The sequence below is a fragment of the Acinonyx jubatus genome, chromosome D1 (genome assembly GCF_027475565.1).
Source record: "Acinonyx jubatus isolate Ajub_Pintada_27869175 chromosome D1, VMU_Ajub_asm_v1.0, whole genome shotgun sequence".
Taxonomy (NCBI): Eukaryota; Metazoa; Chordata; class Mammalia; order Carnivora; family Felidae; genus Acinonyx; species Acinonyx jubatus.
The window spans coordinates 83,170,335-83,195,738 of NC_069390.1; the positions used below are offsets into that span (position 1 = coordinate 83,170,335).

The 25,404-nt window shown below is 49.0% G+C and overlaps 1 protein-coding gene across 3 annotated transcripts in view; it reads left to right on the plus strand.

Moving 5' to 3' along the window:
* The window catches only part of IGSF9B (immunoglobulin superfamily member 9B), a 50,708-nt gene extending 32,222 nt beyond the window's left edge, over nucleotides 1–18,486 (plus strand). For 2 of the 3 annotated variants that reach the window (XM_027036951.2, XM_027036952.2), the window contains exons 16-20: nucleotides 1,177–1,338; nucleotides 1,712–1,757; nucleotides 2,332–3,981; nucleotides 11,641–11,762; nucleotides 14,341–18,486. In XM_027036951.2, the coding sequence (XP_026892752.1) occupies nucleotides 1,177–1,338; nucleotides 1,712–1,757; nucleotides 2,332–3,981; nucleotides 11,641–11,762; nucleotides 14,341–14,549 (2,189 nt within the window). In that variant the 3' untranslated portion in view covers nucleotides 14,550–18,486. Of the gene's footprint in view, nucleotides 1–1,176; nucleotides 1,339–1,711; nucleotides 1,758–2,331; nucleotides 3,982–5,479; nucleotides 5,526–11,640; nucleotides 11,763–14,340 lie in introns of all 3 variants that reach the window. The other variant, XR_008290552.1, reaches the window with a different exon arrangement.
* The last annotated feature ends 6,918 nt before the right edge of the window (nucleotides 18,487–25,404 follow it).

Consider the following 25,404-nt stretch of genomic DNA (forward strand, 5'->3'; position numbering starts at 1 on the left):
CAAAAGTCCTGCTATAGACACATACCTCTGTTGTGGCTTCCCTCTAGAGAAGAGACCCAGAGGAACAGGGAACAGAGTTTGCAGGATAGAAGATGTGAAGGTTTTCATCAGTGAACTATTCTGTGTACAGGGAAGATTCCCCATGAGTGAATGAAGGTGCAGCAACCTCAGCTCCCCTCCCCCCATCTTTAAGCCCCCCATTCCCAAAAGCTGTAGCATTCATTTGCCAACTCAACTCATCAGTGTGATTTGGATTATTTTCATCCATCGTTATATCACCATAACAATGGGTTCCAGCCAAATATATCAGACTGCACAGAACCTAAAAAGTGGCACTTACTGTTATAACTGACTTTGAAGTAGGGTACAATAGATGGGGTCTAGTCCTGGCTCCACTAACAAACAAGCTGTGTGGATTTGGGCACAAAGTGAAACTCACTTCTTTACCTGTAAAATGAAGTGGGACCTGTGTTGAATGTCTGTGCTAGCTCCAGTATTCTGAACTTGAGATGACCAGGACGTGCTAACCTTCCCTGTAGAAGTTGCTTAGTTGTGCTATAATGACTTAGAAATAGACAGATCTAAATTCTGTGGTCACAACCTCTTCTCCCTGCTATAGCATTTTTCCCTCAAGGTACCTTCACATCTACACTCTCATTTTGTTAAGATGACATAACAGAAGGCAGAAAATACCAACAGGAGGTCAGAGTAGCAGTGTTGTGGTTTGGGCACTGATCTGTAGTATCTATGTAAGCAAGTTGCTCAAACTCTGCCATGACAGTTTCTTTACCTTAGAAAATGAGAGCAATAGCATGTGCTCTGTCTCATTTGAGGGTATCAGGTAATATGCATGAGAGCCCTTTGCAAACAGCAGTAGCCAACTATAGATTATTATTGAAATTATTACCCTTATGGGGTAAGGGGTAAGGTATAGATGTGATTTCTTCTTTACAAGCTCTGTAGGTATCACTTGACTTCCATAAACTAGTCTTTTCTGTCTCTTCCCCATCTATACAAACCTCTTCAAGTGCTAGAGTTGAACATGGAGCCTGAGCTTTAACATTGCCTGTTCTATAGAGGTAGGGAAAAATACTTGGGAGCTACTTGTCAGTGTAGGTGGGGGCTGTTATGGGAGGGAGGTAGGGAGTCATGTGTGTTCCTCGCCCCTCCCTGCAGACATCTTCCCACAGCCGGACCTGACCGATGACGGGCTAGCTCGGCCTGTGTTGGCTGGAATCGTAGCTACCATCTGCTTCTTGGCAGCTGCCATCCTGTTCAGCACCCTGGCCGCCTGCTTTGTCAACAAGCAGCGCAAGCGTAAGCTCAAGCGCAAAAAAGGTGGGTGTTTGCCCCCACCACCCTGCTCTACCTGGCTCAGTTTCAAATGCTCCCCATTGGGAGAGAAGGTCCACTTTTAGCATGGTCTCCCTCGAAAAAAAGGGAAATTGGAATCTTATGGGTAGAACTACCAGCAGGACTTGATCTGGAAGAGGGAGTAAGGAAGAAGGATGCTGGGGAGGGTGTGCTGGGGCCAGAATGAGAGAGAAGGCAGGTGTAGTGGTGGCACAGGACTCTGGACTGGACCCAAAGATGCCTAACATTGGAAGGGCTTGCTGTCCTATGTGGCTTTGCTCCAGCCCCTGAGGACACCTGAGATAAATTTTGTATCCCTGGCCTCAGTAGGATCTCTTCCCCTTCTTTTTCCTTCCAGATCCTCCACTCTCCATCACTCACTGCAGAAAGAGCTTGGAGTCTCCGTAAGTGCCCCTGCTGTTGTGGTGTATGGGCAGAGGGTTGAGGGTGGAGACAGGCAGGTGGTTTGTCTCACTCAGCCCCAAGACAAGTGTTTCCAAATTGTTTGCTGTTAACTGATCTGCACGGTAATTTTAAGTTGTCCACATTAACAGAGGGAGCAGTAGAGTGGACAGTCCAAATTAGCAGATAATCTCCTTAGCTTTGGAACGTGTTTGTTATTTTTTTTTCATCCTAATAGATTTGCGTTCATAGTGTGTTTTGCTTAAGTTAATATTAAGATGGGCTTGCATTGCTTGAACACCCTGGAAATGAAGGTGACTAGACAGAGTGTGGCAGACAGTAAGGGCAGGGCAGAATGAAAGTAGAAATGTGGGTGTTCATTCAAAAAATGGCCAGCACACATTTAGACAGTGGAGAGTTGGCCAAGGTATTTCATGCCAAAATATGCAGCCCATCTGCACCCCTTTTCCTTAGCATTATCTTAGGTGTTTGTGGTTGTTTGTTAAGAGAAGAAAAAGAAGTACAGGAGCAGGTGTGCCCTGCCTCACACTCCGGCTCCTTCACTCACCCCCACAGCCTGTCATCTGGCAAGGTGAGCCCTGAGAGCATCCGCACTCTCCGGGCCCCATCGGAGTCCTCTGATGACCAAGGCCAGCCAGCAGCCAAGAGGATGCTGAGTCCCACCCGGGAGAAAGAGCTGTCATTGTACAAGAAGACCAAGAGGGCCATCAGCAGCAAGAAGTACAGCGTGGCCAAGGCTGAGGCTGAGGCTGAGGCCACGACACCCATTGAGCTCATCAGCAGAGGCCCTGATGGCCGCTTTGTGATGGATCCCTCTGAGATGGAGCCCTCAATGAAGAGCAGGCGCATTGAGGGCTTTCCCTTTGCCGAGGAGACAGACATGTACCCTGAGTTCCGCCAGTCAGATGAGGAGAACGAGGACCCGCTGGTGCCCACATCTGTGGCTGCCTTGAAGTCCCAGCTGACCCCTCTGTCATCCAGCCAGGAGTCCTACCTGCCACCACCAGCATACAGCCCTCGGTTCCAGCCCCGTGGGCTGGAGGGCCCCGGCGGCCTGGAAGGTCGGCTCCAGGCCACAGGCCAAGCCAGACCTCCCGCCCCCCGGCCCTTCCACCATGGCCAGTATTATGGGTACCTCAGCAGCAGCAGCCCTGGGGAGGTGGAGCCACCGCCCTTCTACATGCCAGAAGTGGGCAGCCCCTTGAGCTCTGTCATGTCCTCCCCACCCCTGCATACTGAGGGGCCTTTTGGCCACCCCACCATTCCTGAGGAAAACGGAGAGAACGCTTCCAACAGCACGCTGCCCTTGACTCAGACACCCACGGGAGGGCGCTCCCCTGAGCCCTGGGGTCGGCCAGAATTCCCCTTTGGGGGACTGGAAACCCCGGCCATGATGTTTCCCCACCAGCTGCACCCCTGTGACGTAGCCGAGAGTCTGCAGCCCAAGGCTTGCCTCCCTCGAGGACTGCCCCCCACCTCCCTGCAGGTGCCCGCGGCCTACCCGGGCATCCTGTCTCTGGAGGCGCCCAAGGGCTGGGCAGGCAAGTCGCCGGGCAGAGGCCCCGTCCCAGCACCGGCCTCCGCTAAGTGGCAGGACAGACCTATGCAACCTCTGGTGAGCCAAGGGCAGCTAAGACATACCAGCCAAGGTATGGGCATACCCGTGTTGCCTTACCCCGAGCCGGCTGAGCCGGGGGGGCACAGCGGCCCCAGCACATTTGGCCTGGACACCCGGTGGTATGAGCCCCAGCCCCGGCCCCGGCCCAGCCCCCGGCAGGCCAGGCGCGCCGAGCCCAGTTTACATCAAGTGGTGCTACAGCCCTCCCGGCTCTCGCCTCTGACCCAAAGTCCCCTGAGCTCCCGCACCGGCTCCCCTGAGCTTGCCGCCCGGGCCCGGCCCCGCCCGGGCCTCCTGCAGCAGGCAGAAATGTCGGAGATCACCCTGCAGCCACCGGCCGCTGTCAGCTTCTCTTGCAAGTCCACGCCATCCACCGGCTCCCCTTCCCAGAGCAGCCGCAGCGGGAGCCCCAGCTACCGGCCCACCATGGGCTTCACCACTCTGGCCACAGGCTACCCCTCCCCTCCGCCAGGCCCTGCAGGGCCTGCGGACAACCTGGATGTGTTTGGACAGACGCCTTCCCCTCGAAGGATGGGGGAGGAGCTGCTCAGACCAGAGCCCCCCCCACCGCCATTACCTACTTCAGGGTGAGTGTGAGCTGGTTTCTCCTGCCCACCTCCACCTGGTCATCTTCCACCCCCCATTCCTTACCTGCCCTCCACCCCTTCCATCAACCCAAATGACAGGGCTTGTCTGGACATGGTGCAGCATCCCTTTGGGAGAGTTCTGGTCTTGGCATCGACAGGGTGTGGTTATGGGGTTGAAGGTGGGGCTTACCTGCCCAGGTACCCTGCCAGGAGCATGAGGGATCTCCTCTACCCAGCCCAGAGATCTCAGGAGGCCCCCAGGGTGATGCGGAATGGACACATGTGGGCAAGGAGAGGAGGGTGTGGTGTGTCCGAGTGAGGGGTCACCTCAGTTACTCTTAGAGTGGAGAGCTCTCCATATCCCTGTGATCCTGGCTTTGGGGGTGGTTCCAGGGTTTACCCAGAGACCTTGTATCCAGCCTCCTTCCCTTCCCTGGGCTGTCCTCCCTGCTAAGCAGGACCCTGAAGCCTCATTTCCCTGGACCACCAGGCCTGGGGCTCCTCTTCCCAATCTCCTGCCCATAGCAACCTAGAGAGCGCCGGGCCCCTCCCACAGACTCTCCAGGGGGCGCATCCTGGAGGCTGGGAGCAAAATCTCAGGCCTGTGAACTGTGTGCCTGGAACCACATACCCTACCCCAACCTGTGTGCCTCGCAGGAAGCCGCAGACAGACAGACAAACAGACAAGCTCCTGCGACCAGCCTGCCTGAGAGGGCACACACTAAACTGTAGCAGCTGGTATTCCAGGTACCAGAGTCAGCCTGGATGCCTGTCTGTGCCTCTCTTTCTCTCATCTTTCTTCCCTGGCCCTCCTCTTCCTCCTCCTCCTCCCCCTCCCCCTTCCTTCCTCCTCAAGTCTGGTTTTCTGTCTGTCTTTCTTCCTTCTCCATCTTCTTTGGGTTGGCCCAACTTGCTCCAAAGGGCTTACCACATCTCTGTAGTGCCCCCGGTCCCTCCTGCCCTCCCTCCCACTCTCTCTTTCTCTCTGGTTCCGTCCTTTGGTCTCTTTTCTTGATGTGGCCGCCTGTGCAGGGGAGCAGAGTGTTCCAGAGGAGGCTGGTCTGGTGGTAGGCAGGATGGGAGGCAGTTGGAGAGGAGGGAGCCCAGCGCCCTTCCCCTGCCCCATGCACTCCCACCCTCTCTGGTACCTGGAAGTACAGCCTCCCCTCCCACTCCCCCCTGCTCCTGGCAGGTGGAGAAGGTGGAGGAGAGCTCTAGCTAGGACGCCAGGCGTGGCGCGCCCACGGGACCCGTGCCTCTGTCTGTGCAGGAGATGCTGTGCGCCGCAGCCCTGTCTGTGCTTTGTGCAGCGCCCATCTGCCTCGTCCATCGTGCCGTCTGGTTCTCTGTCTCTCTCCTCTCCTTCCCCTCACCCCATTCTCTGGCCTCGCTTGTGGTTCTCTGGCCCCTGTGCTCCTCCCCTCCTCCCCTCTGGGTGTGCGTGGGTGGTTCCCCCACCGCCCGTGTTGATAACTGCTTTGTTTCTGATTGATCTCAGCTATCTGGGCAGTGTTGTCGAGACAAGCCTCTCCTCAGCTCAATAGGTAAGGGAGCTCCGCGGCTGGGGTGGGGTGGGGGGGGTGGACAGGCGGACGGGGCTTCGGCAGGGCCATCGCTTCCTTTACAGGGGAATCCAAACCATGTCCCCTCACCCCCTCTGTGGGCGGCAGCCTCTGCTGCTCTGTTCCCACGGCTTCTGGGTTCCCCACATCATGCTGCTCCAACAGCCTCACCAGGCCACGCTCGGGCACCGCCTAGCTGCAGCTTCTGATTCCCACCCCACATGCCAAGCCTGTCCCAGAGCCTCTCTGCAGTTTTCCTCACTCAGATCCCTGCTGCCAACACACCCAGGGCCTCCCACAGAAGCCCCCTGAGACCCTGCATGTACCCCAAGGGGCCTAGAATGCCTAAATCTGCTTTGCATCACTGCACCTCTGGAAACGTCAGGGCCACACTCATATCCAGAAACAGACCCCCTTCTGCCCTCAGGCATAGCACCACCCCTTTCCTTCCTAGACCCCTGCAGAGACTCAGATCTTCCCCTCGGGTTGCTGGTCCCTCACAGTCTTCTTGGGATCTTACTAATATTCTCAAGGAGCACAGGGTTGGGGTGTGGCCCAGTTCCTTCCCTCAATAGCTGGGTCTTCCTTAGGACCAGGTCACCTGTAGTCCTGTGAGGGCAAGGGCAGGGAAATGTCACCACTTCCCATGTTCCTTGTCCTCTATAGCTCATTCTTGGTTGTTACAGGACTGAGATGTGGACCTCGACCTCAGGCTTACATAGCTTCCAAGGTCCCTGTAGTAGTCACTCCTGATCTTCGGTCACAGCTCTAGGGTCTTGGGAGGATCTTCCCAGGGAGAGAGGACAGGCTTCCCCTGGGCAGGAAGAAATTGAGCAGTAAAGCACTGCACTCTGCTCTCCACTGAGGTTGGTCCTCTTCTGGCATTCTCCCAGGTGGAAATCTAGGAACTTGGGCATTTTAGAGGGGTATTGAGTCCCTTACAGAGGCTTAGGGTCACCTGAGACTCACTGTCTCTCATGGTGACTAAGATACTTCTTTTTTACATGGACGCCATTGGCTGTACTTCTGGGAATAAGCAGTGTGGAGTCAGGAGAGCCTCCTGGTTTCTCTAGGTGAGAAGCATCTGTATCCCTTGCCCACCTAGTGATGTCAAGGGAGGCTGATTATCCAAACTCAGAACTATAAATCTTCAGTCATAAGAGTGGCCTCCCATAAGGAGGACTGGGATGCTGTGCCATTTCTTTATGATCTGTAGCTATAAAATTGTAGCAGCCAAGAGGCCCTGGGATCGTGTCTGCTGCTGGTTGGGTGCCACAGTGCAGCCATTAGTACTGGAGAGAGCAGGGAGGGTGTCAGGAAGTAGTTATGAGCCTTCCTTCATGAGGAGCCTCCTGTGGCCTACTGGGTGGGTGCTCCAGGGGATGGTGACTGGACCATCCTCCACCTTCATTACTCTCTCTCCCTGAACCTTAGTTATGACCCCTCTGTCACGCCCAGAGAGGTGATAGCACCAAGACCAGTTCTCACTCCACTCTTGGAAAATGCCTGGACCTCATTCCCCATTGTTACTGCCACTCCCCTCACCCAGCTGTTGATCCCTGTCTCCACAATGTCCCCACTGCACCAGGTCTGAGAGTTGAGCTATCATACTCTCACTGCTGTGGCAAACCCAGAAACCAAGGGCAGCGACGAGGGAGATTTGGTTCCTTGGGCCCTGGCCAGTATCCCCAGCCTAGGAGAATAAAGTGCTTCCTGCAGCCTCGGAGTTAGACCTTGATGGTGCTGGGCAGCAAGAGCCACCGCTCACTCCTGCTTGCTGAGAGCTCCCTGGGCGCGGTAGCTGCTGGGGCCATTGGGAAGCGTCAGGCTCCTCTTCAGACGCTGTCTTCATGCTGCGCCTTTGCATGTGTCTCCACTCGGTCTTGCTTGGAGAAGATGTGACACGTCTTGTCTACGTTCGTTCTCGCTCTGTTCCTGTTTCCTTCAGTCTCTCTCCTGTTCCTTTTCCCCAAACCTGCAGTTGTCTTCCCGCCTCTCCTCCTCCTCTCTCTCTCCCCTTTTTCTCCTCTTCCCAACTCCCACCTCAGAGCGGGGAGTTGTATTGAGTGGACCTGCCCCTTCTGTGGCCGTCTGGGAGGCTGGTGCTTCTCTCGGCTCCCTCTCTCATACCAGTAGCAACCCTCTTCTCACACCACCCTTGAATCCCCTGTCCTGTTAGTGCTGACTTTGGCCTCTAATCAGGTGGGTCTGGGAGGATGGATGGGCCCCCTTTTCCTGGGTGAACTGCAGGAAGGAGCTCCCATTTGGAAACAAATCTCTCCTGAGTTCTGAGGCCAAACACTGAGTTCTGACCCCACTAGAAAGTGGGGTGGATGCTGGGTGGACGCTGACCTCCACAATCCTGGCTTTCTGCTTTGTATATGGAGAATGAAGTGACCTTTTTCCTAGCTATGCCTCATATGTGAGTGGATTTCCTCAGCCTCTGCTCTAGTCTAAGGTCAGACAAGCAGAGTCTGCTGTCAGGCAATCATGAAGAGGATGAAAACGCTCCTTAAATCACTGCCTCTGCTGACTGGGATGGGCAGCTGCAAACTGTGTTGGAATGGTCAGCCCTCAGGGCAGTAAGAGTGGGAAATGTCCCATGGATTTTAACTTTTCTGTCCTGTGGCTCTGCCTGCTTTTTGAACCTTTTTGGCTGTGTCTTTTCTTCACTATTCTGGGTAAGCACAGAGCTAAGCAACCAAGGCCCCTGGGCTAAATGATTGTGATTTGGGTTTCATATGGATTTTATGAAAAGAGAGAGAGAGAGAAAGTGAGAAAGTAAATTCCAGGCATTCTTTGGTGGTTCTGAACTGCAGAGAGACATCACTGGGACAGAGCACTGGAGATTAGGGGAAACCCCATATGACAAGGAAGATCCAGAAAATCCCTTAGGCTTTTAGACCTCACATTCTTACTTCCTGGGAGAAGGAGAGCCCCAGAATTTGCTGGATTTTAGAAGAATTGAGTTTGGGAAGAGAACTGTGACCTCCATTTCTTGGAGAGCCCAGGGTTGGATGCTGTTCTAACAGGGTAACCTACTGGTCAACCTCAAATTCACGTACCAACTTTATTCCAGGGATAGGATGAAGTTGCTTAACCCAAGCTTCCCACTGTCTTGAGAGACACCATCACCCAAATGTCATTATCTGATAGTTCCTGCTGTGAGCTTGACTGGGGATAAGGTCACCCTTCCTAGAAAAGAGAGGCAGTTTGATTCCAAAAGGCTTTACATGATGCAGGTAAAGTTTGTTGGACCACATTCCATGTGTCTTTTCTGTATAATTTGCTTAAAATAAAGATCCATTTTACACCCCACCCCTTCCAGACACACTTGCTTTTATTTTATTTTTTTCTCCTGCATCCATAGAGTGTCTTGGTACCTCGAGGAGCCTTCTGTCATGTTTCTGTGTTTGAGCCCTGAGCCCAAAGCAAAAACAGGTGGACAGCAGGTGTCCTGGAAGGGCTGGAGCTTGGCTGTTTCACAAGGGAAATTTGGCTTATCCTTCTCAATGGATCATTACCGTTTGGGAATTTTTGCTTGAAGATATAACATCAGTCAGCTTTTTCCAATCCCTGGTCTGTCTTACCCTGACTGTGCCACTGAAACAGAGATTGTCAATGACTATAACAGCAGGGCACACTGATTTCTCAGGTGAGGTATGGAAGCACTGTTTTTCTTCTAGATAGATTCTGTACCTGTTTTCTTTAGGAAGAAGTTAGAAGAGCAGTTTAGCCTAATGTTGAGAATCTTGGCTCTATCACATAATAACTGGATTATCAGACAAGCTGCTTAACTCTCCACATTCAGTTTCTCCCTATGAAAAAAAATAGGATCAGTATAGAATATACCTTTTAAGGTTGTTGCAAGGATTAAAGAGAACTATTGTAAAAAACATAGATCAGTACTTGACATGGTAAGTGGTAAATAAATGCTATATAAGGGAAATGATAAAAGTAATGATATGTTAATTTTCATATATCTCTGGATGTTTTACCTGGCTTGGAGAATCCCTAGGAATTTTTGGGGCACCCTGAACCAGTTTCTCTTATGCCCTCATAGGTCACCCTGGATTATGTCATTTAAACACTGCTCTCTGGGTCCACTTGCTTGTCATATGCCTCTTCAGACCATGCATCATTCACCTTGTGTGGTCTTTCTGAAAAGGCTGGCCAAGACCAGGGGAGAGGTAAACTGAATGGGCAGATTCATACCTTTGATTTTCCTTTTAGGCAGCTGAAGAAGTTCTAGTCAAGGATGAGAAGGGGGTGAGGACATTCTACCAGCAGTGCAAAGTCATGCTCCCTCATACCCTGGCCATCTCTACCCTTTGCCTGCCTTCCAGATTCCCTGGCAGCAGCACCTGCTATATAGGATCTCTGTGGGTAGAGTTTAAAAGAGGAGGGGATGGGGAATTGGTGGGTTGGGGCTTTGGGGATGGAAGACTGACTTCTATTGGTGAGTTGGACTTCTCTACAAGATGAGACCATGTGTTGCCTGTGTGTGCATGTAGGTGGGGCCCCCTAGCCCTGTGCTATCAGGGGGAAATCTACAAGTTGTTTCTGACCTGAAATTTGGAGGAGAGTCTTGATACTTTATTTACTAAAAGACTGTGGACTGATGATATCCATCAAAGAAGATGGAGGTTGCTTCATTTCCAGTTAATTCAGGAAACCCCAGAGACCAGAGTCTTATCAACAATTAGTCTGTAAGTTTTTTCTTCCTTCATCCCCACAAATGTGGCCAATACTGGGGAGATGGGGCTGCAGACCTCCCATCCTGCTGTCATTTGTTGTTCGATCTCAAATTGCTTGTTGCTCACCACTGGGGACTTCTTTTCCCCTCACAGGGTTGGCTGTCCTACTCCCTTTAATCAGAATTTACCCAAAACCAGTTGTGACGGAGATGGAAAAAGGAGATGTGGGGATTGAGGAAGAGTGTGATTCACCTCAGTCCACCATGGTCCTAGAATGTCCCTACTTCCCTGATGGTGTGCTAAAGCCAGCACCGGCGGGAAAGAAAGAGCGACTCCTCTCTCTCTCCCTTTATTCCTCAGGCTCTGAGTTTGGCTTACTTTGAGAAGAAATGACATTTATAACATACAAGTCTTCTAGATTTGCTTTTATGACTTTTGAAAAATTCTCTCCAGTATGCACAGATTGTCACAGACAGTCCATCCTCCCAGCTACCTTTGGTTCCCTTTGTCACATGGGCTGCACAGGCTCCAGTCAAATTGTGGACTTTGTTCTAACCTCGTAGTTGATCCATCAGGCAAATGACAGCATCCATTCTGCAGCTGGGGGAGAAGGAGAGACTGATATACATGGTGTCTCTCCCAGCCCTGGTTTCTCTACTGAATCTTAAAATGTAGAGATTCACTAGACACTTGCTACTGATGGCAAGGAATTTGGACACTAACCATCATAATCTATTTTTACCTTTTATTTGCTTACATGGCTGATGGCATCTGAGCCTAGATTGCAGAAGGTCAGGGAGACACTCCTGCTGAAATGTTGGTAGATGGCAAGTATCTGTTACTTTTAGCTGCTGGGGCTCTGCCTGCCTTTTATAGATGGAGAGGAAGAAGCCCAAAGAAGCTGGGTTTTATGTACCTCCATCTCACTTGATACTGGGTTTCTCATTTAGACCTGGCCTTCTCTTTTTGGAGGAGGACAATTAATTGGGGTGGGATTACTCACCTACTGCTTTAATCTGCCTTTTTACTTTTCACTTAAAGGTCTTGCTTGTGAGGATTTCTGAGAGCTTTGGACATTGAAGCTGCTTTCTTCTCTGACCTTCCTCCTCCATGTTTGAGTGATATGGGTTGGGGCTCACTATTAAAGTTTCTCTCTCCCTCTCTTAGGTCTTCTGGTTTCCATCTGAGGTAGGCCTCCCACTGCTGGAGCTTTCTACTGGGTTTTCTCCCTTCCAGGAGCAATCAAGAGGCTGATGTCAAGGAAACATTGTGGATACCTGGGACTCCATAGAACTGTACTCTGTCCTCCTGTGGGTCGGCTATGTGGTTTTCTTCCAGCCCCTCTTCAAACGCTTCCTTTTCTGGGAGCTGACCTGTGCCTCTCTAATTGTCCCTTCCAGAACACATCCACCTGCACCTGGGCATGCTGCTGCGCCTGAGAGGCTGGAGGCTCTGAAATACCAACGGATAAAGAAGCCCAAAAAGTCATCCAAGGGCTCTTCGAAGTCAAAGAAACGATCCGGTAAACGGCGGATTCTCTCTTTCCAGTTCTCTCTGCCTTTATTATGGGATTGTTTGGCTCAGGATCCCAACCTTGGGTTTTCTCTAGAATTAAAAAAATTTTTTTTTAATGTTTATTTTTGAGAGAGAGAGAAAGAGAGAATGACACAGAGTGCAAGCAGGGGAGGGACAGAGGAGGGAGACACAGAATCCGAAGCAGGCTCCAGGCTCCAAGCTTTCAGCACAGAGCCCGATGTGGGGCTCAAACTCATGAACTATAGATCATGACCTAAATAGCATATTTTTTTTTAGCATAAATACCATAAATAGCATATTTTCTTTTCTTTTTTGTAATATGCCTTTTGGAAATATCCCTATCTCCTTATATATTTCTTCTCTATTATTTCAGACCTTTTAGTTGGACATGGGAATTATGGAGTCCTACTCAGTGCTTAAGGGACACTGTGGCATGGACCCAGCCTCTGCTGGATGACCAAACTTTTCTCAGTGAGATAGAATGAAATCTCCTTACCTCGTATAAAGGACGTTTCCATTGAAATATGTCTGTTTATCCACCAGTGATAGATGGCCTCTAAGATTGTGCAAAAATAATTCAGCCCTTTTTTACACTTAGAAAACTCTTTAATATTTATCATGTACTTTTTACCAATAGTTTTAGGAATCTTATGATAGGCTGTCAAAAAAAGACAGCTGCACAGTTTCCTTGCAGATCTTTAATAACCACTGGAGAGTAACTTTCTTTGGAGACTGGGAAAGTGTTCTGCAGAGGCCCCTGGACTCTGGAAGACAGTGAGCACTTGTCTCTCAGTTAGCCTTTGGGTGGTGCTATTATCCTATTAGTTTATAGATGGGAGTCCTGAGGCAGAGAAGAGGAAGAAGCTTTTTTTTAGGGTTTGGGTGAGAAATTGAGCCCAAAGCTGAATGTTCAACCTATTTAAGCTCATTGCAGTTGAAGACACATGTACCCACCTACGTACATATCTATTTTTTTTTTTTAACAAAAAGAGCCACATCAGTTTTTTTCTCTCTTGTTCTGTTACAGTGTCCTGTGCCCCATAATATGTTGATGGCTCCCAAATGTTTTTAGCCCCAGTCTCTTCCATAAGCACAAGTCTCAAATTTCCAGTTGTCTGTTGAACATGTGCTTAGATGTTTTATAAGCTTTGAAATGTCCAAAATAAAGTTATTGATTATCCTCTCCAAATCTGCATCTCTTCACTTCTCCCCCAACCTCACAAATGGCACTGCTGCCTACCTCACTGCTCGGGCTCCTTCAGCCTTGCTTTTCTTGCTCTCACGTGTCCTGTGCAATCTACTTGGTAAGGTCTGCGGGCCCAACTTTTACAGTATATCCTAAATCCACCTCAACTGCTAAAACTAAATTCTGAGTTACTCTCATCCCCACCCTGATTATTGCAGTGACTGCCTCACTGGTTATCCTGCTCCATCCTCGCTCCTTCTATAATATATTCTACACCCAGAAACTGAAGTGATCTTTAGAAAATGTAATAGCATCCTCTTTCAGCCATGGCAGTGTGCACACACACATGCACACATGAACACACACCTGATTAAAACCTTCCAGAAATTTCCTGCTGCAACCAGAGCAGATTTCAAACTGCTTACGATACTCTTCTCTGTCTTTCCTGTCTCTGTCCTCTGTTCATTCTGCTTCATCTGCAATAGCCTTCTGTCTTTGAAATGTGGCACATTGGCTCAACCCAGGGGTTTCACATTTGCCCTTCTTTCTGTTGGTAACACTTCTCCCTCGGAGTTTCAGAAGGCTCCATTTAAGACTCAGGCATGACTCCTTCCAAGAGTAGAAGTGTGCATCAGTCATTGGCTCTAACATGGCCCTGTTTTCAGCTTTCTTTGTGCTGCTATTAGTATCTGAACATTTCATTTCTGTATTTTTTAAGTCTGTAATGTTTGTTTCTTCCTCCTCACCCCACATTTAAGTATAATCTAGAAACCCAGCGCTTTACTGCCCTTTCTGCAGAAGGCCCATGAGGCACAGGAGTGGCCCTAGAAGTCTTGGAAGCACCAGGCCTGGTTCTATTGCAGGGATTGAAATCTTGGGCAAAGTCCACCATTTCTGGGGGGGGGGGGCCAGGGGAGGGGTGAAAAAATGAGTCCCAACCCATTCTTAGATACCTTGATCCCCAACACCTAGAATGATGCTTGGTACCCAAGTGGCACTAAAAAAGAAATACTGATATTACTGTAATAAAAATAAAAGTATTTCTAGTAACTACTAGATAACAGATTTAAACAAATATACTAAATATTAAATAAAAGATTAAAAAATGCCAATTGACTAGACCTATCCTACTATCCTACTTTCTCAGCTCAGTACAAGCAGGGAGCAAGTGTATGTGGTTGGTTACCCATATAACCAACATGGGGATCTCTGCTGTAGTGGCCTCCAGGCCCTGCTACACTCAGCGATTCTCGCTGTCATACTAGAAAGATAGATGTCCCAGCAGATGAAAAAGGTGAGTGTGTGAGGTGACAATCTTCCTTTTCACCCACTTTATTTTCTTCCCATTTGTTTGGTGCACCTGTTCCCTTCTCTCTAGACGGTTCTGCCTCCCAGGCTCAGCAGCTTCCAGACTCCCAGGTTCTGTGGCCCGATGAAGCCGTCTGCCTCCGAAAGAAGAAGAGACACTCTCGGCCTGACCCTTTTGCCCGCCTCTCAGACCTGTGCCACCGCCAGCTTCCAGAAGACCAGACGGCGATTCTCAACAGCGTGGATCATGATGACCCTGGCCATGCCACCCTGCTGTGACACGACACAACTCTAAGTGTTCCCTGAGTGGCAGTGCTGGGCTGAGGGGCAAGGGAGGATGAGGGTGTGCCAGCAGGCGGGCAGTTTCTGGGGCTGCTCTGACCTTTGTTCTGTTCATTCTGCCTCTGGCCAGAGTGGAACCTCTGAATCCTGGCCATCCGGTCTCACTTTCGGGACAGAAGGCCAGGGGCAGACCTGTAGGTAGAGATCAGAAAGTGAACCAGGGACAGGGAGAGATCTGCCTCCTTCCCACCTCTCCCCTCTTCCCTGGCTTAATTTTTCTCACCTCTTCAAATATCTTTGGAAGTGAAGAAGGGGAAAGCAATGGCTTTTACTGCTCTCTGCTTGTGTTTCAGTTTCTCAAATCCTGGAAGAGGGCTGGACTTCCATCCCATCTTCCAAATCTACATATATATAGATATAGATACAAATGCATATGTATGTAGTTTGTGGGCTTCTCTATGTATATATATGTACATTGAAGCAAAGTGCTGTTTATTTCTGTGGTCAGTGAAGGAAGGAGGTAGAGGGCAGCAGACTGCTGGGGTTTGTGAGTAGGACTGGCTGAGAGCCAGCTGGGCATCTGATATCCGTCCTGGGTATTCTTCCTTCTGAAACAGGATTCATGGCTTCTCAGCTGAACTCTACCTTCTCCTGTCCAGAGCAGAAATGGGTCTTCCAATGCTTTCTAGCTGCCTGCTTTGGGGGTTCAGCAATGAGTTACCACAGAACTAAACACAAGACTTTATTTCTTGGTTCCTGGGTGAAGAAAGGGTAGCCAGCAAAGGGCCAGACTGGCATCTTTCTTCCTTCCACAGTTTGTCCCATGCTGCGGAAGTAGAAGCTGCTTAGCAGTGGGGCCAAGAAGCAGGTCCTGATGCACAAACTCGAGCTGATTCGTCAGTCCCCTTTGGTCCAGCCAGGGCCAGAAGCCCTGTGGCCAAAGGGCTTCCCGTTCTGGAGCCATCTGTTCTGAACACCAAGCTGCCGTGGCTCTATTTATATCCTGCCTCTGGCTCGGCACCCTCTGGAGCGCTGCTGCAAAGGCACTGATTGGATTCCTCCTTTCCTTTTGTGGGAGCTAATTCCCCAGATTGATTAATTGCCACTTGTGGGGAGCCTGCCTGCGTCTCCTTTCCATCTCTCCACATGCTGCCTGCAGACTCTTTTTTGCCCTGGGCCCTCCTGCATTCTGTGGACCCAAGCTCCAACAGGATGGGATCACATGAAGCTAGGGTGCCTCAGATTTCCAGATTCTGGGGCAACTCTGGATCCCCTCTCTTCCCTCAGTTTTATTTCTGTGGAACCGGCTGAGGCAAAGGGATGAAGGTAGAAGGGTGATAGGTAGGGGCCTGGGTTCTGGTCCTTTTTCTGCCAAAATCTTGTCCTAGTTCAAACTATTAGCACCCAGAAGCTTCTGTGCAGTCATCTTACAGTGACTAAAGATGCATCTCCAGTAAGATAATGGTGCTGCCCAAGAGCAGGACAGAAGGTCCTGAAGATGGATAGGGGTGCATCTGCTCTTTCCCTTCTTCTTATGCAGGAGCCTGTGTTCTGACTACCTGGGAATAAAGGTGGCTGTCAGGTTCCTTGAAGTATTTCCTTCTTGGTGCTGTTGTCTTGGTGGGTTTGGGGACATCTACCTCTCCCCAGTTACCTGCTTGGATGTTGGCCAGGTCAAAGCTCTAGAGGCTTCTGCTGGTCTCACTGCAGTTGCTACTGGTTTAGCCCACATGACCTCAGCAAGGGGGGCTCTGAGAGCTGGGGAGCTTCTCCCTGCTGGGAACTTCCATCTTAGGGAATGGATTCTTCTCTGCCACACAAGCCCTGGTGCTTCCTTTCTCTTGCCTAGAGAGTGGGGACCAACTCCACTTTTGGGGTCTGGCTACATGCCACATAACCATGGTTCCTTTCTAAGGGCAGTGAGTCATGGTGACAGAGGTGGGAGAGGGCAGTTTCTGGCCCTCATCTTGTTGACTGCCCCACTGCTCTGGACTGGGCCTTGCACCCTTGGGGTGGAGCCTCGACCTTCTGGCCAATGCATTTCTCCTGGCATCCAAGACCACTTTACCACCAGGTGGCAGTGCCAGCAAAACAGAAAAGCAGAGGTCGGGTGACTGCTTTTCAGAGGCAGCACTACCTCTGCCACTGTGCCCGATAAGTGACTCACTGAGTACCTCTCCTAGGGCGTGCAGGGAATGGACATGGGTCTCATACCAAATCAGTTTGAACCCTCTCTGGGCATGTTGTTTGCCAACCAGGGTGGATCCTGGATGAAATGTGAATGTGGGATGCCAGGGCTGAAGGACTTCAGGGTGAATTGGGCCAATCTTTCTGAGCCCTGCGCTTGGAATTCTAGGTCCTGAGCTTACAGAAGAGGAGAAGATGGGGTGGAAGGCTTTGCCATTTTAGGGTGTCCTACAAGACTGAGAGCCTATCTCTGGGCTGAGGTGCCTCAGACTACAGCTGTGCTTTCCCAAGCGAGCCATCTCCAGGGACCCCCAGTGAGCCATATCCAGGGCTAACAAAGGTGCTGACTCCTGTCTTCTCTTCTTCCTCTGGCAGTGCACCTTACCTCAGCGCATCAGACCAAATGGTTGGAGCTGTGCTTTTTTGCTGGCCACTGAGTGGCAACTATGCTGGGACATCCCTAAGGCTAGGGAAAGGACACATAGCCAACTTAACCTTTTGACAGCCTCACACTCATTTCTCCTCCTAAGAGGGCTTCCTTCTTGTGACAGTGTCTTTGAAGGCCAGCAGCCTCCCTGCAGCCCTGGGAGCTATTTCAGTCCTTCCTTTAAGGGCTGTGGTGGAAATTGGCAGAATACAGTCCCCTTTGTCCCTCTGATGGAGGGTAAAGATGTCACAGGCACATGCTTCCGTGCTGGGTGTGTGCGCATGCGTGTGAGGGCGTGGTTGTGAACATGTGCATGATGGGGGTATAGCCTTTTCTTGGGACCAAATGTCCTTTGTACTCTGCACTTGAACAATGGCGATGTGCACTTTTGAGCTTCCTAGGACTTTCGTGCTCCACTCTGTGGGTGATCAAACATCCTCCAGACTTCCTATTTTATGGTCTGGTAGCTTTGCAGAAGAAGCAACTCAGATAAAAACCTATTCTTGTGTCTCAGACTTTTGCCTATCCATTCATTCCACACCTTGACTGGAAACTGATTGTTTCAGGGTTAGGTGATTCTCAGACCAGGGAAAGGATTAAATGATTCTCAGAGGAGTCTGAGGCTGAAAGCACTTAGGGGGATCTGAGACTACAATTGTTTGAGGGGGAATAAATGAGCAATAAGGAGAAGGTGAATCCTGTTTCTTGATTGCTGGCTGACCACACTGAGTGGGTTTCATGGCTTGTGTGGGGCCTTGTGTGTGTATCATTGTTTGTGGCCCAGCTCAGCACATGCTGGTGAGCCCTGCCGCCATATCTCCCTTGTGACTTTCCTTGAGAGATGGGGGGTATGAGAGGCCTTGGGAGATTCCACTTTCTCTATAGGCAGTCTGCTTCATCCCACAGGGCTGGTGAGGTCTGTGCCCCATTTAGAAGAGGGGCCTATGTCCCATGATCATGCTCTAGGGGGCATCTCAAGCAGGGGTAGACTGGGGTGAGTAATTATTAATATTTTTCAGTGCTCTCTGTCTTTATTTTGATTTGGGATCTAAAATATTTAGGATTAACTGATTCCAGTTGTTTCCCTGTGTCCTTTTTATGCAGAAGACACTGGGTAGGGTTCAGATGTGGAATTTCCTGATGAGTTTGGTTTTTGTTTTAGCTCATTTGAGTTTTTGCTGAGTTGACAAAACAGTAGCTTCAAGGGAGAAACAGACTTCACCAAGTCAGGGTGACTTTGCCACTTCCCAGGATTAAAATCCAGGGCTGAGGTGTGCATGGCTGGAGCTGTTTCTTCCAGTTTTGTTAGAAAAGCCTTCTGTGGGGTTGGGGTGGGCTGGGGGGGGGGATTGTACATAAAGTACATTTTATTACTACATAGAAACATAAGGAAAGAGAAGCTAATGGTTAATCTTGGGCTTGCTTTGCTTGCATGTAAAGGAGCTTTGGGCGCCATCACAGGGATTTCTGGGGAGCAGCAGGAAAGAGTCAAAGGGTAGAGATGGGTGGGAGTGAGGGGCAGCTCCCCTGAGTGCATCCCTACTTCTCCCCTGGGGAAGAGTGCACATTTTCACCAGCCATTCTAGGCCAGCTCTGCCTTCTTACCTTCTCCAAAATAAAAAGGAGGCAGGCTCCAGCAGGCTATAGGCATGGAGCCCCATGGGGCTATGCTTATTGCTTTGGGGAGAGGGTCTAGATCTAAACTGAATGAGGGAATTGATCAGGTGGGGTGCTTTCAGGAAGGAGATTTAGAGAGTTGGAGCATAGAAAGGAGGTCGAATTCTTTAGCCAAGTGTCTATAAGGCTGGAAGGGGAATAGAGAGCTAGGTTGATCATGGAGTAGAAGGTGGGGATCCTGGGATAGGACAGTAAGGCCAGAGCCAGGGGACATCAAATCTTACCTTTCTCTATGGAGCATGTGATAACTTAGTTACTCCTAAGGATGCAGTATACAAGTCGGGGGTCATCCCAAGAAAAGAAGGAGGAGCAATTGCCTGGGATGGGGCAGGCTGGGGAGTGGTAGCTTTGAAGATCATTTGGGGGATAGGTGTGGAAGACTGTTATAGTCATTGAAAAAAGACTGTGGAGTAGGACCTTAGCGCATAGGCCCAGACTGGATCTTGGAAAAGATCTTGCTTCATAGCTGGACTTCCTTACTTCTTCTAGAATTAGCCTATAACACTAAGTGCCAAAACCAAACATGGACATATTCTCTGTGATGTATTTCAACTTCATCTGTTTGTTTTCAGGGGTTCCTCAGGCCCAAAGCTGGGAGACTTGTCTTGAAATCCCCATCATATTGCTAGCTCTGTGTCAGTAGAGAAAGAGGAAGACTCATTCTCATGAGCTTCATGTGTTTGTGTTCATAAGCAGCAGTGGCAGGTGGCCTTTTCCTTCTCTCCCATGATCTTAAATTGCTTATAAGACATTGTTGCTAGTGGTGGAGAGGAGGGATTAGGGTTGCTTTTACATTTGTCATCTTTTCTTCTTGGGGCACAGAGACTGCCTTCAGACCACCCAGTGGCTTCATACCTAGAGGTTTTGTCCTCCTCACTTTCTCCTCCTTTGACAAGGTGAGGCCACCAGTCTGATTGCCATAGAAGGATGAGAGAGTTTCACCCTGAAGTGAGACCAGCTATTCCTTTGTCCTCTTTGATGTCTTCCTCCTTTCAGATCAAGAGGCAGAATTAAAAATCTCTTCTTTAGAAGAAGTCAATAGGGACCAAAGCTCAGGTTGGACTTCAGCCCTCTTAGCACCTTGATGTTTGGTTAGGGAGGGGTATCCATTGCCATCCCTCCCTCAGACTAGTTGTGAAACTACACTGGTCCAATCCTTTATTTCTGGCTCCCCCCACCATCTGTACTTTCAAATAAGTCTTTCATGAACAAATATAACATCCCCACCAGATGTTCTGTGTTTGGGGGTGCTGAGAGGGTAGAAGTGTTTTCTAACCTCATTTTAAGCTGATCAAATAATTCCCAATAGATTAAGTCTGATCCAAAGACAGACCTAAACCCAAGGGTTTCTGGGTAGGATAAGGAAAAAATAAGCATTAGTGCACATATCATTAATGGCTCACCACACCTTATAGAAGGAAGAGTCAGAGTATCTTGATTAATAAATACTTGGGTCGGACCACAGCCAGCAGTTGAAATCATGTAGGTATTCCCTTCTGTGGTGGGTATGTAATAACAGTTAGGGCTCCTGTATAAGGCTGATAGAATAATTGCCAGTTTTGGAGCACTGGCTGGGAGAGCTAGATTGGGGGGTTAGAGTGGTACAAATTCTCAGTTCCTATCCCTGGTCCCTTGGCTGTTTGCCTTTCCACTAGATGGGGACGTGAATGGCTGTCTGGGCCTAATGTTCTTTTTGGTCTTGAAGAAGTGTGCTCTGCCATTCCCACCTCTTCCTGGATTTCCTGGATTCATTTTAGGAACTAGGGCAAGCTTTCCACCTCCACCCCATATACATACCAGTTCGGTCTTTCCTTCCCCACTTCTGTATGGCTCCAGGGATCCTGACCTTGTGCATGGTTTATGATGGGGAGGTGGTTGGGTAGGGAAGGGAATCTGGGAGGGGAGACAGTTTGGGCTGTGAGGCGTGGTTACATTTTCAGCCTTAGAAATACTGAAAGCATGCTTTTGGGTGATGTGTGAGGTTTTCACGTAGTAGATGAAAGGGGCAAATGTTGACCCTCCTCAGGGGTGATGAGGGCTTAGGGGCTTTTTGCTTCCTTTGGTCCTAGGACACCTATAAAAATTCATTTCTGATGGAGGGGAGTAAACCCCCTCATGGTTATCTACAATCCTTCGAAGGCAATTGTCAATCATTCTATCAATGAATATTTATATTGCCTACTATGAACAATGAGAGGTCTGTCATGAGTAGACAGTGTCCTGGCTGGGTCAGAGAAATGGGGCTGTCTCACCTGTCCCTCTGCAGTTGCCAGACCATCTCCTTGGTCGCCAGCCCCAGCCAGCTATCTAGTCTGTGTTCCTTTCCTGGGCTCAGGAAGTAAGGGTATGTGTGGGTGTGAGAGTGTGTGTACTGTATGTGTGTGGGTGTGAATGGGTGTGGTGTGTTTTGGTGGTGTGTGGGTGTGTGGTGTATGTTTGTGATGCGATATGGATGTTTTTGTTAGGTGTGTTTGTGGTGTGTGTGTGTGTGTGTGTGTGTGTGTGTGTGTGTGGTATGGTATGTGGTGTGTGTGGTGTGAGATGTGTTGGTGGTTTGGGGTACATGTGTGTGGTGTGTGGTATGTGTGTGTGTATGTATAGGTTTGTAAGGACACACTAATTTGCCTGAGTAGCATCAGGCCTAGATGACCCTCTTTTTGGTTGACTCTTTGATAGGCAACTTCTGTTTAGGTAGGAGGGCGAAATTAGTAATATACCATCTTTAGTGTATTTTTTATGGAGATTGTATATAAAATTATATAAGTACATAAAATTTGTTCTATTTTAAGGAGAGGGAAACTTATGTAAGGGGAGGGTGGGTACAAGGATTAGATGTAATAGTTGAGTGTGGGAGGCTTCAGACAAGTGGGGCATCTGGGGAGTGGGAAGTGGTAGGACAGGAGACTCAAGCTGGGCAGGAGGAGTGGGGCTCATGCCCTCGGCACACATATATAAATATACAGAAAACCTATATAAAGTCTATCTAGCTAGCTTATCTATATATCTATATATCTATATGAAGTCATAGTTTGCTTTATTTTTGTACCTGTGCTTAGAGATGTTTTGAGCAGGACCGCCTTCCCCAGGTGGTCTGGAATACTAGCTCATGCCTTGATGCCCCCACCTTCCCTATCCTTCCTCTATGTTTCTTTTCCTTTGAAACACTGTTCAGAGTAGCTTGGGTCTTTCTGATGGAAATGTGTGTATATGAAAATTTTTTAAAATAACAAAACAAATAATCCACTTGCAGAAAGGACAAGTGAACTGAAGGTTGTCAGGAAGCTGTTGGATCTGATAGCCCCAAAGAATCAGGACCCAGTGTCTCTTGTCACTGGGAAAGGACACTGAGGCTTGAACGCTTTGGCACAGGTGCTTAATGCAGTGAAGATGGGGAGCTGAAGACTGTGAATCTCTCCTCTTACTGCTGGGGTTGGTACTCAGTTCCTCTGAAGGAATCTGGCTCAGCAGCCTTAGAAAGGAGAAGGTTGTGATTACCTGCAGGCTTACAGCAGTACTTGTTCTGGTTGTAGCACCTTGATTCAAGCACTCCTGGAAGATGTGGCAGTGAGAGGGAGGCATCTTGAGAGAGCTTTGCCAGGCTGACTGTATGGGCTCAGTCGTAGAGAACAATACCCTGGTCATTCTTGCTGCAGATTCTTGGAACTAGTGTGAATGTGATATCTAGTATAAATACATCATATATGCTTTTTCAGTTATTATTTTAATTGGAAAATAAGGTGTCATTGAAAATGGAATGGTCCAATCCTGTGACACTGAGGGGAGGATAAGGTGTGAGAGAAGAACTCTGGGCATGATGGGGAGGATGGGGCTGTGTGGAACCTCCTCCACCTGGCCTGGGACTTACAGAGCTGAACAGTATATTAGAAGAATTTCACTCACAATTGGAGATTTTGGAGAGTGGGAGCTCGTTTGCATTGGAGCAGGACACTTTGTGTGGCCTGAAGTATACCTCTTTGAGAATTCAAGACCTCACATATGCTGCAAGGGCTCTGCACCTTGCAGCCTCAACAATTGTCTCTTGGGTGCTAGCTTTTTCTTCTGACTTGCCAAGAGCTCAGAGTGATGTGTTTGAAGCTGGTAAAGGGCCAGATGGTACAGGCAGCCAGGAGAGACTTGTGGCTGAAATCTCCCTGCTCTCATCCTGCTCATCAACTAAAAAAAGGCAATACTAACCCCTCCTCCCCAACCAAAGTGTCGTGTTATCTAAGAGCTTTTGTCATTAGAGGGACTCAGATGCCTCAGCCTCTGGAATGGCTCTCTTACATTTTTGGGGTATTGTGGGAAGAGTAGGTTGGGATGGAGTTTGAGTCTGACTCCTGGCCCTATAGTGTGGACCTTATAGGGCTCTGCCATTCACTCACTGTCATAGAGTCCCTGGGATTACTTGTTCAAAACACTTCTCATGTTCCAAGGACACTGAAGGAAAATGGGCTCTGTCTGCGGTAATGGAAGTGCTCCAATACCGAGTCCAATTGGTAATGTGTCCACCCTTGACTAACTTTTTCTGCAGTCTTCCAGGGAGGCCAAGGATACAGCTGGATGTTTCTTAGTAAGATTTTTCAGGGAGGTTGAGCAAGAGACAAAGCAGCACATTCTCTGTCCTTTCCCACTCACACCCTCCACCTTCTAACCTACCCAAGCCTTCACACAGAGTGCTTTCCATTGCTGGCATTGTTGGTTTTTTCTTTCTTTCTTTTTTTCTTTTTATTTATTTATTTATTTTTTGGCTCTTAAATCAGTCATCCTTTCTTTCTACATAGATCCTGTCCCATTTCTGGTACTCATGCAACCAGCAGAATATGTCACTTTAACATCCCAGGCCCTTCAGAGGGTTAGTACCATCACTAGATCTGCAGTTACTCTAAAACTCTACTTCTTCTCACATTATACTCAAGTCTTGATCCTTAGAATCCTCAGCAGCATCAAAGTACACAAGGTCAAAAGTCACCTGCACATTCCCATTTCATTCTTTAACCTCCAGTTGGACTCTTCATTTATGGAAGGAAAAATGACGACAAGGGACATAGCCCCTACCTTGAAATTTTAGAGCTTGGGAGAGGATGTAATGCTTACCTCTACCTTTTCAACAATCCTGGCCATAAGCCCTCAGAAAGATGGTGAAAAGGTAGGTAGACCTTAGAGGGGGAAAGGATAGATAGCCCAGTGTAGATCTCCAATTTCTCTGAAGAACGAGCCTTTCACAAAGGCACATGGAGCAAAATGGGTTGAGATCTGATTATATATGGAATAAAAATTTCCTGTCTTTGAACCTCTCAGTTCATGGGACAAGTTGGTGGGATGGGTGCTCTGATTAGGCCTGTGAAGCTCATAGCCCCTGCTGGGAACTTGAGCTGTTCCATACGCTTGTGCCATGATTCTTGGTTCCCATATGGTGGAAGGGATATTGAATTTTGGCTTTTCCCTTTTGGTAGCTGGTGGCAGAACCTGTGGAGTTGTTTTTCTTCTGCTACCTCTGTCTGCTACATGGAACAAGAGCTTGGAGTAGACCAAGTCATTGAGAATTGCTCACCCACAGGTTGGGGTGGGTCATATCCTTTCCCCCTTTATTATCAACCAGTAGCTTGGGGAAGAGGAATTTGTCTGTTGCTCTTTGGCTTTTTGTTAGGCCCTTCTTCTCCTCTTTGCTGTAGGTGACCATGCTGCGCCACTTTGTACAATATGAAAAGTGGGAGGCGGGGGAACAGGAGAACTACACAGTGCTCTTCCTGTCCATAAGGTAAGGGATTATCCACAATGCCAGACTGTGGGGGTCTCTGCTGTAGTTTAGTAAACCACAGTGCAGTGTCCAGGCACTGGAAGGGGACACTTCATAGAATGATCTTGATTGCTGGAACTTTAGATGAAATCATTGGTTTAGGGAAGAATAGCAGTTCAAAGCTCCATTTACCAAGTCGTATGCATCAATCGCAAAAGGTCTTAATGTCTCATTCATATTTAATTTCCACACTACCATCTGTGGGGCCAGAGACTGAGGGCACGGATGGCATGTGCTTTCCCCAGTTGCTCCTTTTCCACAGCCATTGACTTGAAGGAACCATCCTGCTTCCTGTCAGGGATGCTTGGTTCCCTTCACCTTCAACTTTTTCTCTTCCACCAGGAGAGATTCTGTCATCCTGGATATACTTCTTCCATCGCACACCTGGAGGCCATTTTGTATGAGTTTCTTTTCCCTGTTTCACCCAGTGGTCTGTGGACACACAGGGTGGGGTGGCTAGGCAGTGGGAGGGGGAGGGGTCCCAGTGCAGCCCCCCCAAGACCTCTTAAAAACTCCATACCTCCAGATGCCCAGTAGCCTCTTGTATAGTTATTTTCTGATGAATCTGGATGTGACTATCAGTTTCGTCATGGGGGTTCTTGCTCTCATTTCAAACTCTTTTTTTTTTTCCTTCTTCAGCTTTCTTTGGGAGTTACTCCCCACCCATGCCAGGTCTTCTTGTGAAGACCATTCAAACCTCGTTTCCATTTCTTGAATGTCAAGTATTACAACATAACTGCGCTAGGGTGCTTTATGGTGCTGTT